The sequence below is a fragment of the Sorex araneus genome, chromosome 2, assembly GCF_027595985.1.
Source record: "Sorex araneus isolate mSorAra2 chromosome 2, mSorAra2.pri, whole genome shotgun sequence".
Classification (NCBI taxonomy): Eukaryota; Metazoa; Chordata; class Mammalia; order Eulipotyphla; family Soricidae; genus Sorex; species Sorex araneus.
This window is the reverse complement of record NC_073303.1, coordinates 346,736,384-346,751,778: the sequence shown is the minus strand read 5'-3', so window position 1 is coordinate 346,751,778 and position 15,395 is coordinate 346,736,384. Positions and strand designations below refer to the sequence as shown.

The 15,395-nt window shown below is 42.0% G+C and overlaps 1 protein-coding gene across 2 annotated transcripts in view; it reads left to right on the top strand.

Moving 5' to 3' along the window:
* The window catches only part of TPGS2 (tubulin polyglutamylase complex subunit 2), a 35,098-nt gene extending 20,004 nt beyond the window's left edge, over window positions 1-15,094 (top strand). For both annotated transcript variants that reach the window (XM_004606085.3, XM_055129025.1), the window contains exons 4-7: window positions 1,517-1,645; window positions 9,802-9,915; window positions 12,153-12,313; window positions 14,126-15,094. In XM_004606085.3, coding sequence (XP_004606142.2) covers window positions 1,517-1,645; window positions 9,802-9,915; window positions 12,153-12,313; window positions 14,126-14,365 — 644 coding nt within the window. In that variant the 3' untranslated portion in view covers window positions 14,366-15,094. The remainder of the gene's footprint in view (window positions 1-1,516; window positions 1,646-9,801; window positions 9,916-12,152; window positions 12,314-14,125) is intronic.
* Window positions 15,095-15,395: the final 301 nt, after the last annotated feature.

Here is a 15,395-nt window from a genome sequence, read left to right as displayed (position 1 = left end):
GCGCCTTGCCCCTCCTTGGACTATTCCTGAGAATGGACAAGCTTCTGTTGCACAGCAAATATGAAGAATGATTTATCCTTATTGCCTCTTGCTACTGAGTCCCTTTTGGGGGTATTCCCAAAGCCTCCCTCTTCCTCTCTCTTAGCTGGCTAGAGGCAATTCTTTTAAAAGATTATTACTGAAATTTTAATATGATCTTTTATCCTAAAATCCTTTCTGCCAGTGGTCTAGAAACTGTCCTTATTGATAGTATCAGAAACCCTCCTCTGTAGCATGGCCTTTGGAACCTGGGTATCAGAGTGGACAGAGCCGGACATTCATATTCTCCCTTGCCCATATCAGGGAAACCACAAGCTTCCTTTGATAGAGCCTTCACAGCCCACTCTCTAGTTGTATCCACAGCACTGTGCCCATTCTTTATCGGGTAGCTAAGAGAAATGAGTGACAGTGGACGGCAGAGGCAGTTTCTGCTATTTACCTCTCTAAGCTGTCTTTTCTTTCTGACATTCCATGGTCTCTACACCAGCTACTTCCCCTTTCCCTTTGTTCCTGGCTCTTCTCCTGGCCAGGGTCACACATGCCTAGTTGAAGTGCTCTCATGCTTAGTTGCTGTGCTCACAGATACTGACTATGACCAGAAATCACATACCCTGTTACAACACAAAGGGTCTCAGACAGAGCTATTAGGCTATGTTCAGGGTATGTGACCATGTTCAGGGTATGTTTAGGGTTCTAGGGCTCAAACTCACAACCTCATGCTTGCACACTAGGTGCTTTTAGCCACTGAGTCATTTCCTGGCTCCATACTAGCTGTTTTATTACCTTCAACATTTTCTGGGCTTTTCAGCTCTTCTATTTCTGGTCTTTGTATGCCATACCATGTTAAATATCCTGTATTATATTACAAGAATCCTTCCTACAAATTAGAAAAACTCACAATCTGTTTTTATTTATACCCTAATCACAAAAGACAAGAACCAAGCAAAAAGACTATCGAGTTCTCATCATTGAGAGAGGAGATAGGTTCCATTGAGAAACGTCTAACAAGGGGCTGGAGCGATAGCACAGCAGGTAGGGCGTTTGCCTTGCACGCGTCTGAGCAGGGTTCAATTCCCAGCATCCCATATGGTCCCCTGAGCACCACCAGGAGTAATTCCTGAGTGCATGAGCCAGGAGTAACCCCTGTGCATCGCTGGGTGTGACCCAAAAAGGAAAAAAGTGTTAATGAGAAACATCTAACAAAAGAAGATCAGTTAATAAAGCTATTACTCCTATGGAAAGCATAAGTGTTTTTGCAAAGGAAAGAGCAACCAAAGACATTTTTAAGTCCTTTATTTTCCCTGAGAAAATTGGTAGTTTAGGGTATGTAGTGCATTGATGCACTGATCCTCTTTCCACTTATCATTTGATTGCTCAGCCTAGAATCAAACAATAGGTCACTCAAGCAGAACCATTATGATGACCCTGGTAACTAAGTTGTTTCTCTTGGTAATTCTCTTTTTTAATGTTTCTCTAGAGCACTGCATTCCACTGGGCAACATGACAATTAACAGCCTCTCAAAACTGACTCAACTCAACCATTCTTCCATGTATTCACTTCCTAATGCACCAACTCTGGCCGACCTGGAGGATGATTTGCAAGAAGGTACCTGACAGAAACTGCTTTGACTTAGAAATCAACTTGTTTTATAAAACATTGAAAATCTTGAGAAAGACATTGTGGTATGAGCATTTTGAACCTCCAAACCAGACCTTTCCCCTTAGAACCATGGAATTAAGTAATTTTCATGAAAACCTACCAGATGTGGGATACTTGGTTTGCTTCCAGCATCCACTCATGGCCTGATAGCACATAATGATTTCTTGACAAATGAGTGAATGTCATAGATTAAGATATACTCAACATTTCAGTATCATACTGTGTCAGGGAACACGGCAGCCTAAGTGCAGCACCTTTCCAGATTCTTTGCTGTGTCTTACTGAAGTAACTCGTAAGTCATATGACTGCCAAAAACTCTACACAACAAAGTAGAAGTTAGTTCTACTAACTTCATGTTAGTTCTTCATGCACAGTTCTCTTTGGTGGCCTGTGACTTAATTACATTACTTAGACTTAGTTATAATACAAAATGTAGTTTATTTTTCTCTTAACAAGAAATATGACGCAAAGCTTATGTAGATACTTAAGAAAATCAACGATAAATTCTCTCTCTGACTTTTGGCTGCACCTGCCTTTGGGTATAATTCTTATCCTCACAGTTGAGGAATGTGGGCTCTACCTCCAAGCTTCAACTCTGTGTTCTAGGCAGAAGAGCTAAAGATAACCATCATTCCTTCTCACCCCCACCCCCCACACACGCACACAACCCCACCTCCCTCCAAAAAGGCAGTAGCTGTCTTTGGCAGAATTTCTCCCTTTTTATCAGTATAACAACAGTTTTCTCAAACGCCTTTTCTAGTAGCCGTAGGCAAAGAACTAAGTCAGAGGCTAGCATAGCTGCAAGTGATGTAGTTCCGCAGTGTTGCCTCCTCAGATAGATCTGGAGTCTGTTACCTCCTTGCAGTAAACTGAAGTCCCAGCAGAGAGAACTAGTAGAAAGATTTTCCCCTTCAGCTGGGGAAACAAATGAACAGCTCTGAAGGAGCCAAGGAGCAAAGAGAAGTTGGAATCCTCAGGGGTGGGAAAGAAGTTGGATTTGCTTCATATGGATGTGCAGGAGCATCCTTCTAACCCTTCAAAGGTGAGGAAGTTGTTAAATAAGCAGACTGGGCTGGAGAGAGCTCACAGGGCTGCATGCAGACTTGCATGTGGGAGACCAGAGTTCAATCCCCAGTGCCATATGATCCACTGAGCACTGAGTGGAATACCCCCTTAGCACTGCTGGATATCCCAAACTGAAAGTAAGCAAAAATATTTTAAATATTTGCACTGAGTTTTCTGAGTTTGACTTAAAACCAAGCTCCAGGAAGCGAGCAGCCACTTTCTTATAACCTAGTTCTCCCTCTAGGAGAACCTGGCAAGCTACCGAGAGTTTCCTGCCCACATGGGAGAGCCTTGCAAACTCCCCATGGTGTATTCATATGACAAAACAAGTAACAATGCTGGGTCTCATTCCCCTGACCCTGAAAGAGCCTCCAATGCGCCATTGTTGGGAAGGACGAGTAAGGAGAGGCTTCTAAAATCTCAAGGCTAGGACAAATGGAGACGTTACTGAGGCAGCTCGTAAAATTTAACGATCAACGGGATGATGATGATGATGATGATGATGATGATGATATGATGATGATGATGCACTGAGTTTTCAGTGCCCTTAAACCTATAAGATTAGTTAACAGGAAGAGTTTGTAAGAATCTCTGCAAAAGACCAAGCTCAGCTTAGAGTCCACATTCTCCTACGTAACCAAAGAAATAAGAAACACTTGGCCTTCTAGCATATGCTGGTTTTGTGCTACCTTAGGATCATTCAGCTGCTTCATTAATCTAAACAGACTTACACCTAAACAGCAGTCCGAAAGGGAACAATCAGGAAGAAATATAGTAACAACAGAGAACAGAAAATGGAGATGAAACCCTTAATTAAAAATAACAATAAGGACATTTAAAACATCACAGAGAACTCCTTAGAGAAATCAGACTCTCGAACAATTGTCTTTATGAATGGGAGAATATAAATACTGAGTCCTGCTTGAACAAATACCTGGAAGCATGGGTAAAATAAATTTAAAAGTGATAAATTATGAGGGAAAATTTAGGAGGGGTAAAAGAAGGGAGAAAATAGATCCACAAAATCAAACACTGGAAGTATAGATGTCCCAGAATGACAAAAAGACAATAAATTAGCAACTAGTAAAAAATATTTTTGAGAATCGTCCATACTGTTTTCCAAAAGGGCTGAACTAGCCGGCATTCCCACCAGCAGTGTAGAAGGGTCCCTTTCTCCCCACATCCTCTCCAACAGCGGTTGCTTTTGTTCTTTTGGATGTGTGCCAGTCTCTGTGGTGTGAGGTGGTATCTCATGGTTGTTTTGATCTGCATCTCTCTGATGATTAGTGATGCAGAGCACTTTTTCATGTGCCTTTTGGCCATTCGTATTTCTTCCTTGGTAAAGTTTCTGTTCATTTCGTCGCCCCATTTTTTGATGGGGTTGGATGTTTTCTTTTTGTAGAGTTCAACCAGTGCTTTATATACCATTGATATCAACCCCTTATCTGATGGGTATTGTGTAAATATCCTTTCCCATTCTGTGGATAGTCTTTGTATTCTAGTCACTGTATCTCTTGCGGTGCAGAAGCTTTTTAGTTTAATGTAGTCCCATTTGTTGATCTCTGTTTTTACTAGATTGCTTAGTTCCGTGTCACCTTTGAAGATACCTTTATCTTCAATATCGTGGAGGGTTTCGCCGACCTTGTCTTCAATGTACCTTATGGTTTGTGGTCTAATGTTGAGGTCTTTAATCCATTTTGATCTGACTTTTGTGCATGGTGTCAGGTCAAGGTCTAAACCCATTTTTTTGCATGTGGTTGTCCAGTTGTGCCAGCACCATTTGCTCCCATTTGACCCAGCAATACCACTGCTGGGAATATATCCCAGAGAGGCAAAAAAGTACAATCGAAACAACATCTGCACATGTATGTTCATCGCAGCACTGTTTACAATAGCCAGAATCTGGAAAAAACCCGAATGCCCCAAAACGGATGACTGGTTGAGGAAACTTTGGTACATCTATACAATGGAATACTATGCAGCTGTTAGAAAAAAGGAAGTCAAGAATTTTGTAGTTAAGTGGATGGGCATGAAAAGTTTCATGCTGAGTGAAATGAGTCAGAAAGAGAGAGACAGACATAGAAAGACTGCACTCATCTATGGTATATAGAATATCAGAGTGGGAGACTAATACCCAAGAACCGTAGAAATAAGTACCAGGAGGTTGACCCCATGGCTTCGCGGCTGGCCTCACGTTCCGGGGAAAGGGCAACTCAGAGAAGCGATCACCAACTACATTGTAGTTGAAGGCCATGTGGGGGAAGGGAGTTGCGGGCTGAATGAGGACTAGAGACTGAGCACAGCGGCCACTCAACACCTTTATTGCAAACCACAACAGCTAATTAGAGAGAGAGAACAGAAGGGAATGCCCTGCCACAGTGGCAGGGTGGGGTGGGGGGGAGATGGGATTGGGGAGGGTGGGAGGGACGCCGGGTTTACGGGTGGTGGAGAATGGGCACTGGTGAAGGGATGGGTTCCCGAACTTTGTATGAGGGAAGTATAAGCACAAAAGTGTATAAATCTGTAACTGTACCCTCACGGTGATTCTCTAATTAAAAATAAATAAATTATAAAAAAATATATATTTTTGCAGGGGCTGGAGCAATAGCACAGCGGGTAGGGCATTTGCATTTCATGCGGCCGACCCAGGTTTGAATCCCTGCATCCCATATGGTCCCCTGAGCACTGCCAGGAGTAATTCCTGAGTGCATGAGCCAGGAGTAACCCCTGTGCATCGCCGGGTGTGACCCAAAAACCAAAAAAAAAAAAAAAAAAAGATCTTTGCAATCTTTGCAAATTGAAATGATTCTCTTTGAACTCAAATTTCATGATAAAATACACATGTAAGTATTGCACTGGGGAACAATTAACAAGAAAAATTTAAACTTGGATCAGACTTTTTACTTGTAGTAGTGGATATTGGAAGGTAGTGAGAAAGCAAGTACGAATTACTGAAAAAGAAAGTAAAAATCAACAATCCTGTATATAAACACACCTCTCATGTTTCAGGTATTAAAGTGTATGTAAAACTTGGATGACATAAGCACGCTAACCAAATGAAACCAAACGGAGACCACACATGAAAAGGGAAGAAAAGAAGAGATTAGCAAACCTCCTTAAAGAATTTGTGTGTTGAAAATTAAATCTTAATTGAGGATGAGTTTTACTACTTTTACATAAGAATTCTTGGAGGAGTCAGAGAGTGCAATGGGCTGAACTCATGCTTCACATGCAGGAGACCCCGGTTTGATCCCCAGCACCCCCTGGTCCCCGAGCACCACCGGGTGTGTCCCAAAACCAAAAACACAAAGAAAGAGATAAAGCAAAGAATACTTTTATTAATTTGAGAGGAAGTAGAGGGGCCACGTGTAGTGTTCAGGAGCTCCTCTTAGCTCTGTGCTTGAGGGTTGCTCCCGGCAGTGCTTGGGGGACCATGCAAACTCCGGACTCCTGCACAGCGTGTGATTAGCTTATTGAGCTAGTGTGCCTGCTCTCTCTCACTCTCTTTTTTTTTTTCTCCTTTAGTTTTAGGGCCACATCCAGTTGGCTTTTTGCTCAGGAGTCATTTGGTGCTGGGGATTATATGTGGTGCTAGGGATCAAACCTGGGTCAGCCGTGTGCAAGGCAAGCACCCTACCTTTTGTAGTATCTCTGCCCCCATCGGGAAAGGAAATTTTAAACAGACTATACAATTTCAGCCAAACCCCAATGGGAGGTGAGATACAATGTGATACATTGTGCCCCCCCACCATTCATGTGTTGAAGTACTAACCCTTGAACATGATCTTACTTAGAAATAGAATCATTACTGATGTAATTAATCGAGAGAGGACTGAACTAGGAGGCCTCTGATCCAGAATCCCTAATTTCTATATAGAGCAAATTTAAAGACTGATGGACTTAGAAAGCACATCTGAAGATAAAAGCTGAGATCAGGATGGTGCTATGCTATGCACAGTGCCAAAAGTTTGTAGGAAACCACCAGAAACTAGGGGAGAGGCATGGAATCGGTCCTTCCCCATCACCCTCAAAAGCAGCCTCCTCTGCTGACGCCTTCACTTGGATGTCTTGATACTGATACCGAGACTTTGTTGGAGTCATTCCGTTTGTGTTATCGCAGCTCTAAACTCTACAATACAGTGTGCCATAGGACTCCTTTTTATATATACTGTGGGACAAAGAAGAAAAGAAGCAAATCGGAAATGATTAAAAAAAAAAGTTGAAGTTAGAGCTTACTGTGGGGGAGAAATAGAGTGCACCTTGGGGAAGGGACAGTCTCTAGGCTTACCAGTTGTCCTGTGTCCCATTTTACTAAGAATGTAGTGGCTAGTTTGTTTTATGTCAATTTCCATGAGTCAAAACTCCAGCTGCAGAGCAGGTATGACTCAGTACACCAGCCTTACATGTGTGAGGCCCTGGATTCGATCAGGTACAGATTAGCAGGGACTTCTGCTTAGGGCAGTGTGAGGCTAAAAGCCAGGTGTCAGCTATATGTGATCTCATCTGAGGCACAGTGGCCTCTTCCGAGCTCACCATAGTTCATAGTTCGTTTCATTCGGTTTCTTGCAGGTGCAGGACTCGTACCTTTCCTTGCTGGCTGTTGGCCCAGGGTCAGTCCGTCAGCTGTGCTCAGGTTTTAGCCACAAGACCCTCTCACAACGTGACTGTATTACTTCTTCGAAGCCAGCAGGAAAATTCCTTTCCAGTCTGCTACAATAGTCATTAAAAAGCTCCGTTATACTCTGGTTTCTCTTCAGATTGCATAAATCTTTTGCCTTTTTAAAAAGCTCCATTAAAATCTCCAGTCTCATATAGGAAGTGTTGAGACCTAAAATTATTAAATAGAACATGAAGAGGTATACAATAAAATAGAGCAATAATAATAAATGTGCTGGGATTGAATTTTCCTTTTTTAAAAACAAAGACTCAAATTGATACTTTTTTTAAAACCCCAAGGTTTATTTACATTTTTTCCCCTAGAATCATTCTTAAAATGAATGTGACTCTTCCAGTAACGGCAGGTTATTCAGAGTAGCCTTAAAATATTGCTTAAAAAAATAGTGAAAATAGTCATAAAATAACATAGAAAATAACTAGAAAATACTCAGAAGCACAACACTGTTAACAAGACTCTGCATAAATAACGGCAACAGGGAGACCCACTGGTACTGCCAAGAGTGATGACACACCAGAACATAAGAGCATTATAGCTGAAAATAGCAGCATCATGACTGGTGCATTGCTAAGGAGATAGAAGGATAAATTGGAATACATGACTCCCATAGTCTTTCAGGCAGCCATTAAAAAAGAATTAATTAGTTACTCCGTATGTCTTAGAGGGTGTGATACACAGCAGAGTATTACTGCTTTAAAAGCAAGATTCGGGTGCCAGATAGTACAGCAGTTAGGGCGTTTGCCTTGTATGTGACTGATCCTGTTTCAATCCCCAGCACCCCGTAATATCCCCAAACATCACCAGGAGTAACTTCTGAGTGCAGAGCCAGGAGTAACCCCTGAGCATTGCCAGGTGAGATCCAAAAACTAGAAAACAATCTTTAAAATTTTTTTTTAAAAGCAAGATTCAGATCAAGAGTTTCATAGTCCATTTTATACAATTAAAAAATAAAGATTAAAGTGTAAATGTATATACCTATTTGTCTGACTAGGACTATTTGAAATCAAGAATATAATAAACGGGCAGGGGAAAGCGCCTTTTTTAATTTAAAAATGTATGCATTTATATAAATTGTATGTGACTATATGTAAATCAGACATAACAATCATTATTTTTATATACCTGTTTTATCCAGCTTCCTAGTTTTGTAAGCTCTACCCCAACCTTTATTGCATAAAAATTATAATGAAAGAAGAAGGGAGAAAATTTCTGATGCTTGTCTTTCAAATAATTTATCATTTTTCTGTTTCTCCATAATACTGGTACATAGGTAGGTGTAGGTAACTGAACTAGTCTTAGGGTTAGTTATAATTAATAGTGACATCAATATTATAATATATATTCTAGACTTTACTGCATAATGATTGTAATGAAAGAAGGAGAATATTTCTGATGCTTGTATTTCTTTTTTACTTTTTTTTTTTCTGCTTTTTGGGTCATACCCGGTGATGCACAGGGGTTACTCCTGGCTCTGCACTCAGGAATTACTCCTGGAGGTGCTCAGGGGACCATATGGGATGCTGGGAATCGAACCCGGGTCAGCCGCGTGCAAAGCAAACGCCTTACCTGCTGTGCTATTGCTCCAGCCCCTTCTGATGCTTGTATTTCAAAGAATTTATCATTTTTCTGTTTCTCCATAATATTGGTACATAGATATGTGTAGATAACTGAACTGGTCTTAGGGTTAGTTATAATTAATAGTGACATCAGTATTATAAGTATGTTTTAGAAGAGGAAAAGTATTCTAATAAAAATTTTATAAAATGTTATAAATGTGGGCAAAGCAATTATGGGTTGGAAGAGACTACATCAACATCAGAACATTCAGATTATTCTACTTTATGTACAACTTCAGTCCCACTCTGAAGCTCCTTTTGTGGAACTGCAGAGATAGTTCAAAGGCTCGAGCACATATTTTATTTTTCATGTGGAGGCTCCAGTCTCTATCTCCAGGACCACACAGTCTCCAGCACACCCCTGGATGTGGTTCTGGTGGCGCCCAGCAGCACCAGACTTAAGTATCCCTGCATATCTGCATCACAGGGCCTGAGCATCTGGTCTGAGAATTACTAGGAGGGGCCCCTGGGCCACATCCCTCAAGCACTGCTTGGCAACCTCCTCCACCTCTCAAAAAAAAAAAAAAATGGTCTCTTTCTCATACCAACTCTCCCAAGATACTATGGCAATGTGTTAGTGTTTGGGAAGCTTTGACAGGAAATCTGGGGTACAGATAATATCCAGGACATTTAAAATAATGTAAGAAATAAGGATTTCTCCATATGTTTTAATTGCAGCAAAGCTGAATATGTATATAGTTAAGTTGAGTATATTTGAACATTGCTATTAACTTCTGGGTTTGCAGCCAGTGAGAACCAGCCAGAGAAGCCTCACTTTGATTCTCGCAGCGTGATATTTGAGCTCGATCCTTGCAATGGGAATGGGAAGGTTTGCCTTGTCTACAAAAGAGGGAAACCAGGTAAGTATAATTGGCAGCCATGGTCCTGTACTTTGGCTTGACTTGGCTCGATTTGTTCAGCCAGGACTCAGAAGGCACATTCATCCCTGCCGCCCGAGATGGGCTGTTTAGTTTCTCCTAGGTGCCAAGACCCAGAATATCCCTAGTCCTCTCCGAGCAATCCCCATGCCACTTTCTTGACTGTGTTTCAGCTGTCTCCATCTGTGAATTAATATAGAATAGTCTATGGAATAGGATGATCGATGAGTCAAAAAAGAAATAGCCATTCTGTTTCAAGATTCTTCCAGCAGGGTCTCTCATTCTGGGTAACTCAGGGAAGGGACCACCAAGTAAAATGTGGTTGGAGGTCATGTGGGGGAAGGGTGATGCGGGCCGAATACAGACTAGAGACTGAACACAATGGCCACTCAACACCTTTATTGCAAACCACAACACCTAATCAGAGAGAGAGAACAAAAGGGAATTCCCTGCCATAGTGGCAGGGTGGGGTGGGGGGAGACGGGACTGGGGAGGGTGGGAGGGATGCTGGGTTTACTGGTGGTGGAGAATGGGCACTGGTGAAGGGATGGGTTATCGAACTTTGTATGGGGGAAACATGAGTACAAAGATGTATGGATCTGTAACTGTACCCTCACGATGACTCTCTAATTAAAAATAAACTAATAAAAAAAAAAAGATTCTTCCAGCAGGCTCTTACATTAGAAAAGCATTCAAGAAAAAGCATCTTATGTACTTATTTGTCTGATTAATAGCAATAAAAGTCATACCACTTATTCCATTTAAGACACTAGAAATCAAGAGAACAAAACCCCTGGTTCTTTGAGCATTGGCTAGTCCTGGTCCTCTAATATCTATTCAGACCTGGGCTTAGGGACTGGAACCACAGAGCTAAAGTAGCTTTCTTCCTGCTTGAAGTGAAAAGTTATACCAGGATTGAACTTTGTGGAAGGAAAGAACATTTTAGCTGGGAGAATTTTTTGTGCAGTTTGTGAGTTGCATCTCAAAGCATGGGCTTTAGATAAGGGAGAGGGTGTCTAGTGAAGTTAATAGACAGAGGCAAAGAGACATAGGTAAAAGCCATGCCATGGGAAAATTCAGTTGACTTGGAAGGAATTACATACAGTTTCAGTTTACTGGATTATGAGCTGGATCTGTTAGGGAGTAACAGGTGAAGCCAGAAAGCCAGTTGTTCCTGTCCATGCAGTTTTAAAACCCAAGTGAAGGTAGAACCAAAGCGATGGTACAGTGGGTAGGGCATTTGCCTTGCACTCAGCCAACCCCAGGTTCGATCCTCAACATCTCACATGATTCCCCGAGCACCACCAGGAGTAATTCCTGAGTACAGAGCCAGGAGTAACCCCTGAGCATCACAAGGTGTGACCCAAAAAGCGGGGGAAAAAAAAAAACAAAACATGTGGAGTTTGGGTATAAAGTGAAGGGTCAAGGGGTGTGTGTGTGTTTGGTTTTTTGGTTTTTTTGGTTTGTTTTTTTGTTTTTGTTTTTGCAGAAGAATGGCAAAGATTAAAATTCCATATGTGACCATGAACTCTTCTGGAAGAGACTAGAGCCACTCGGTAGATATTCAAGCCCCAGACAGAGTAGAACAGGCCCACAGTAGTGAACCAGAAGATGCAAGTATGAGGCAGGAATGGACGGGTTAATCTCCACTTCAGTTTGAGGAAGCCATCACACTGTAAAAGGCCAGCACTCCCTGGAAAGGAAGCTGCTCTTGGGCTTGGGGGTTCTCAGTGCTTTTCTGATTCCTGACTGAGACCTCTCTAGGAAAGCGGCAGCCACTGCCTTACCCACAGAGAACGAAAGCTACTAGGTCACCTAAATGCACAGATGGCCAAACCCAGCCCAGGTTAGTCAACAGTTTGAAAATAAAAACCAGATAAATCAGAAATAGTGGCCACTGCAGAACACAGTTGAGAAGTTGAAAGGAAATAAAATTTATTTATATTTCATATCCTCTCTATTGGATTTATGATTGTTTGGGGGCCACATAGTAGTGCTCAGGGCTTTTACCCAGCTCTACATTCAGGGATCACTACTGAAAGGCTCAGGGAACCATACGGGGTGCTGGGGATTGATGCCGGGTCTGCCACATATAGGGCAAGTGCCCTAACCAATGTACTATCTCTCCAGCCCTCTGCTAGATTATTTTAAACCATGCGTATGTCTGTTTTCCTAGTAAGAGGAAATTTGTCACATCGCTTTTTTCTTTGCAATTTCAGCATTGCCGCATGACACTGAGATCTGGTTCCTGGACAGAGCATTATACTGGCATTTTCTCACAGATTCCTTTACTGCCTACTACCGTCTGCTCATAACCCACCTGGGCCTGCCCCAGTGGCAGTATGCTTTCACCAACTATGGCATTAGTCCACAGGCCAAGGTAAGAGAGCAATAGCTATCATCTCAGACTGGAATCTCTCAGAATCTCCTGAGGAAGGGTTTGAATTGCAGACACCTAGCTTTGCAGTTAATTTAATTGATATAATTTAATTCAAGGGATCTGGGGCTGAGGGCAAGAATCTAGATTTCTAATGAATATCGCAGGAGTTTCAATGTAGGTGGACGACTTTACTCTATATAGTACCTCCTAAACTTGACTGAGCCTCAGAGTTACCTAGGAGTTATATTTCTAATTAAATTTTGCTGAGAACTTGATTGATTTTGGATAGTTAGGACAGGTACGTGGTCAACAAGCCATTCTCTTATTCCGCAATTCCCTGCCTCCTAGTGCACTTTTCCACAAGAAACCACTGTCAGCATCTCTTGTGCTCGTCCCAGCACTCCTGCATAGAAAACATATCTTCATACTATATTCTTGGTCCCTTTTTCTAGATCACAAGTGCCAATTTACTACTCACATGGTTCTATACCTTGAACGTTACTCATCATATTCCATTTTGGAGTTCATTTCCTATTAGCACATAGAGAGCTGTCCTTTTAATACATTTTCTCTTCCTTTTTGATTGTTTTTATTATTGTTGGGTCAAACCTGGTGGAGCTCAGAGGTCACTCCTGGTGGGCTTGGGAGACCGCATGGGATGCCAGTGATTGATTCTGGGTCAGCTGTGTGCAAGGCATATGCCCTACTCGCTATTCTGTCTCTTCAGCCCCTTAATTTCCTATAATGGTACCTCACTGATAGAACAGATCTGGGCTCCATTTCAAGAACATAGATGAAATATTGTGTAATAAACTTGAACTTTTGCCTGGGTGGTGATAAATTAGGGACCTGGGTGGTGAATGGTCGATAAAAGTGATGCTCTCAGCTGCCCAGAAGGGAAGAGATGCAGAAAGCTGGTCTGTTGTCATCTTCCCTAGAAGAGGTCAATGCCAAATCCTCCTGATGACCAGTGACTAGTTTAAGTCAGAACAAAAAGAAGGACATTGTCTCTTGATATCAGGTTTGTGACTTAGCATCCAAGCTCAGGGCTCATTTGGTCCTAAAGAAGATTTACTCACAATTTTAAATGTGATTCTACGTTCATTTTAAAGGTTCTGAGACCTCATAAAGCAGTCCCTTGCATGTAAAAGGAGGTGCTAATAGTGTCATCTCTTGAATGTAAAAGAAGATGCTAATAGCTAAAACTGCCTAGAAATAGGCAGTTTTCATGAAGTGTTCATTATTTTTGCCTCACCACCTGAGTCTCCACTCCAGAGCATAATCAGTGGTCTTTAAATTGTGCCCCATTTGCCATAAGAGTGTATTGGGGGCTAAGGGAAGTTAGGATAGAGAAGGGATCAGCATGACAGTAATAGTTGGAAATGATCATTTTGGACAGGAACTGAGTGTTAAAAGTAGGTAAAGGGATAAACCTGATAACCTTTCATTATACAAAAAAATCTGTATTGCAAACCATAAGGCCCAGGGAGCAGGAGGGAAGAGAGAGGGAGAGGGGGAGGGGGGGAGGGAAAGGAAAGTGCAAACCATAAGGCCTGGGGAGGGGGGAGGGGAAGAGGAGAAAGAGAGAAGTGCCTGCCATAGTGTTGGGGGGGGGGGCTTAGAGTACAGGAGGGAAACTGCGACCATTGGTCCATTGTGGTGGGAAAAGTACACTGGTGAAGGGATGATGTTGAACATTATCTGACTGAAATCCAATCATGAACAAATTTATAAATGTGTTTCACCATGATTCAATTTAAAAAAATTTTTAATAAATAAATTGTGCCCATTTTTCCCAATTCTACCTTACAGCAATGGTTCAACATGTATAAGCCCATGGCCTACCACACAAGCCTACTCACAGAGGAGAACGACTTCTTTGTGAACAAGCTGGATCCTAGCAAAGTGTTCAAGAGCAAGAATAAGACCTTGGTCCCCAAGAAGAAAGGGCCTGTTCAGCCCACCAGTGCTCCCAAAGGGCCCCCAGGTCCTGTCTCCACCTCCAAAGCTTCCTCTGGCACTGGCGGCTCTGGAAATGCCGTCCGGAAATGAGCGCCCCCACATCCAGCCCTCCACAGCCCACTGTGATCATTTCCATGCACTGATGGCCCAGGTATGGGTCGGGCCTCATATTCTACACGTGGACCCACAGCCATCTGAGAGATCAGGATCCTAAGCTGTACTCTGGGCGTGGCCAGGAGTTGGAGGGCACATCGGCCTTCCCCCAGAGTCCTTCCATCGTACTCCTAAGCAGCGAGTCACGTCACACCCTCTGCCCCCAGAAACTATGGAGAAATTCAGATCTCGTTTCTGTAGCTTTAACAAAATATCTTGTTTAAGATCTTTTAAAGAGTTTTCCTCTTTCTATACCCAACCACCTACCTTCAACAGTGACTAAAGAAGTCTTCCAAAGAAAAGGCTGGTTTTGACCCACAGGGCAGTAGAACAGCTCTGTTTAATTGCTAGCCATTAGCCATGCATGGTGGTTTAGTGGTATTTTGACTATTCACAGGGCAAGTGGAGTCTGTCTATGACGGTTCAGAGAGAATGGAACAATTGAAAGTTCTCTTATTTAGAGCTGCATCTGAATATTTTCACACTTTTTCCAGATTAATAATTTTTGTTAGAATATGGTAAACCTTTTGTTTCACAATTTCCATGAAAACTCTTGAAGATATGATTTTATGTTTATACCCTCAACAAACACATCTTTTACTCGTTTCTTTTTATAGTTGCCTGTAATTTCTCCTCTTTGATTTCTTATAAAGTTTCTTGCTTTTGGCTTCGTGTTGTGACGCATGTACTTTTGCCAAATTTAAAGAGTTTTTTTTTTTCTGTTAACCATTAAAACACACACTCCCAAGCATTGCTTTGTACAGTTCTTCATGAAGAGCTTTGATGAAACCATCACTGTTGACAACTGCTTTCCACCTGCTCTGCCTACTCACAGCAGACTGGCAGAAAAGAGAGGGATGAAGTTGTCAAGGATAATAGTCTTGAAATTTAGTCTTCCAAAAGTGGGGTGTTTTTTTATTTTGGTTTTGGTTTTGGTTTTGGTTTTGTTTTTCCTGGCCAGAACTGA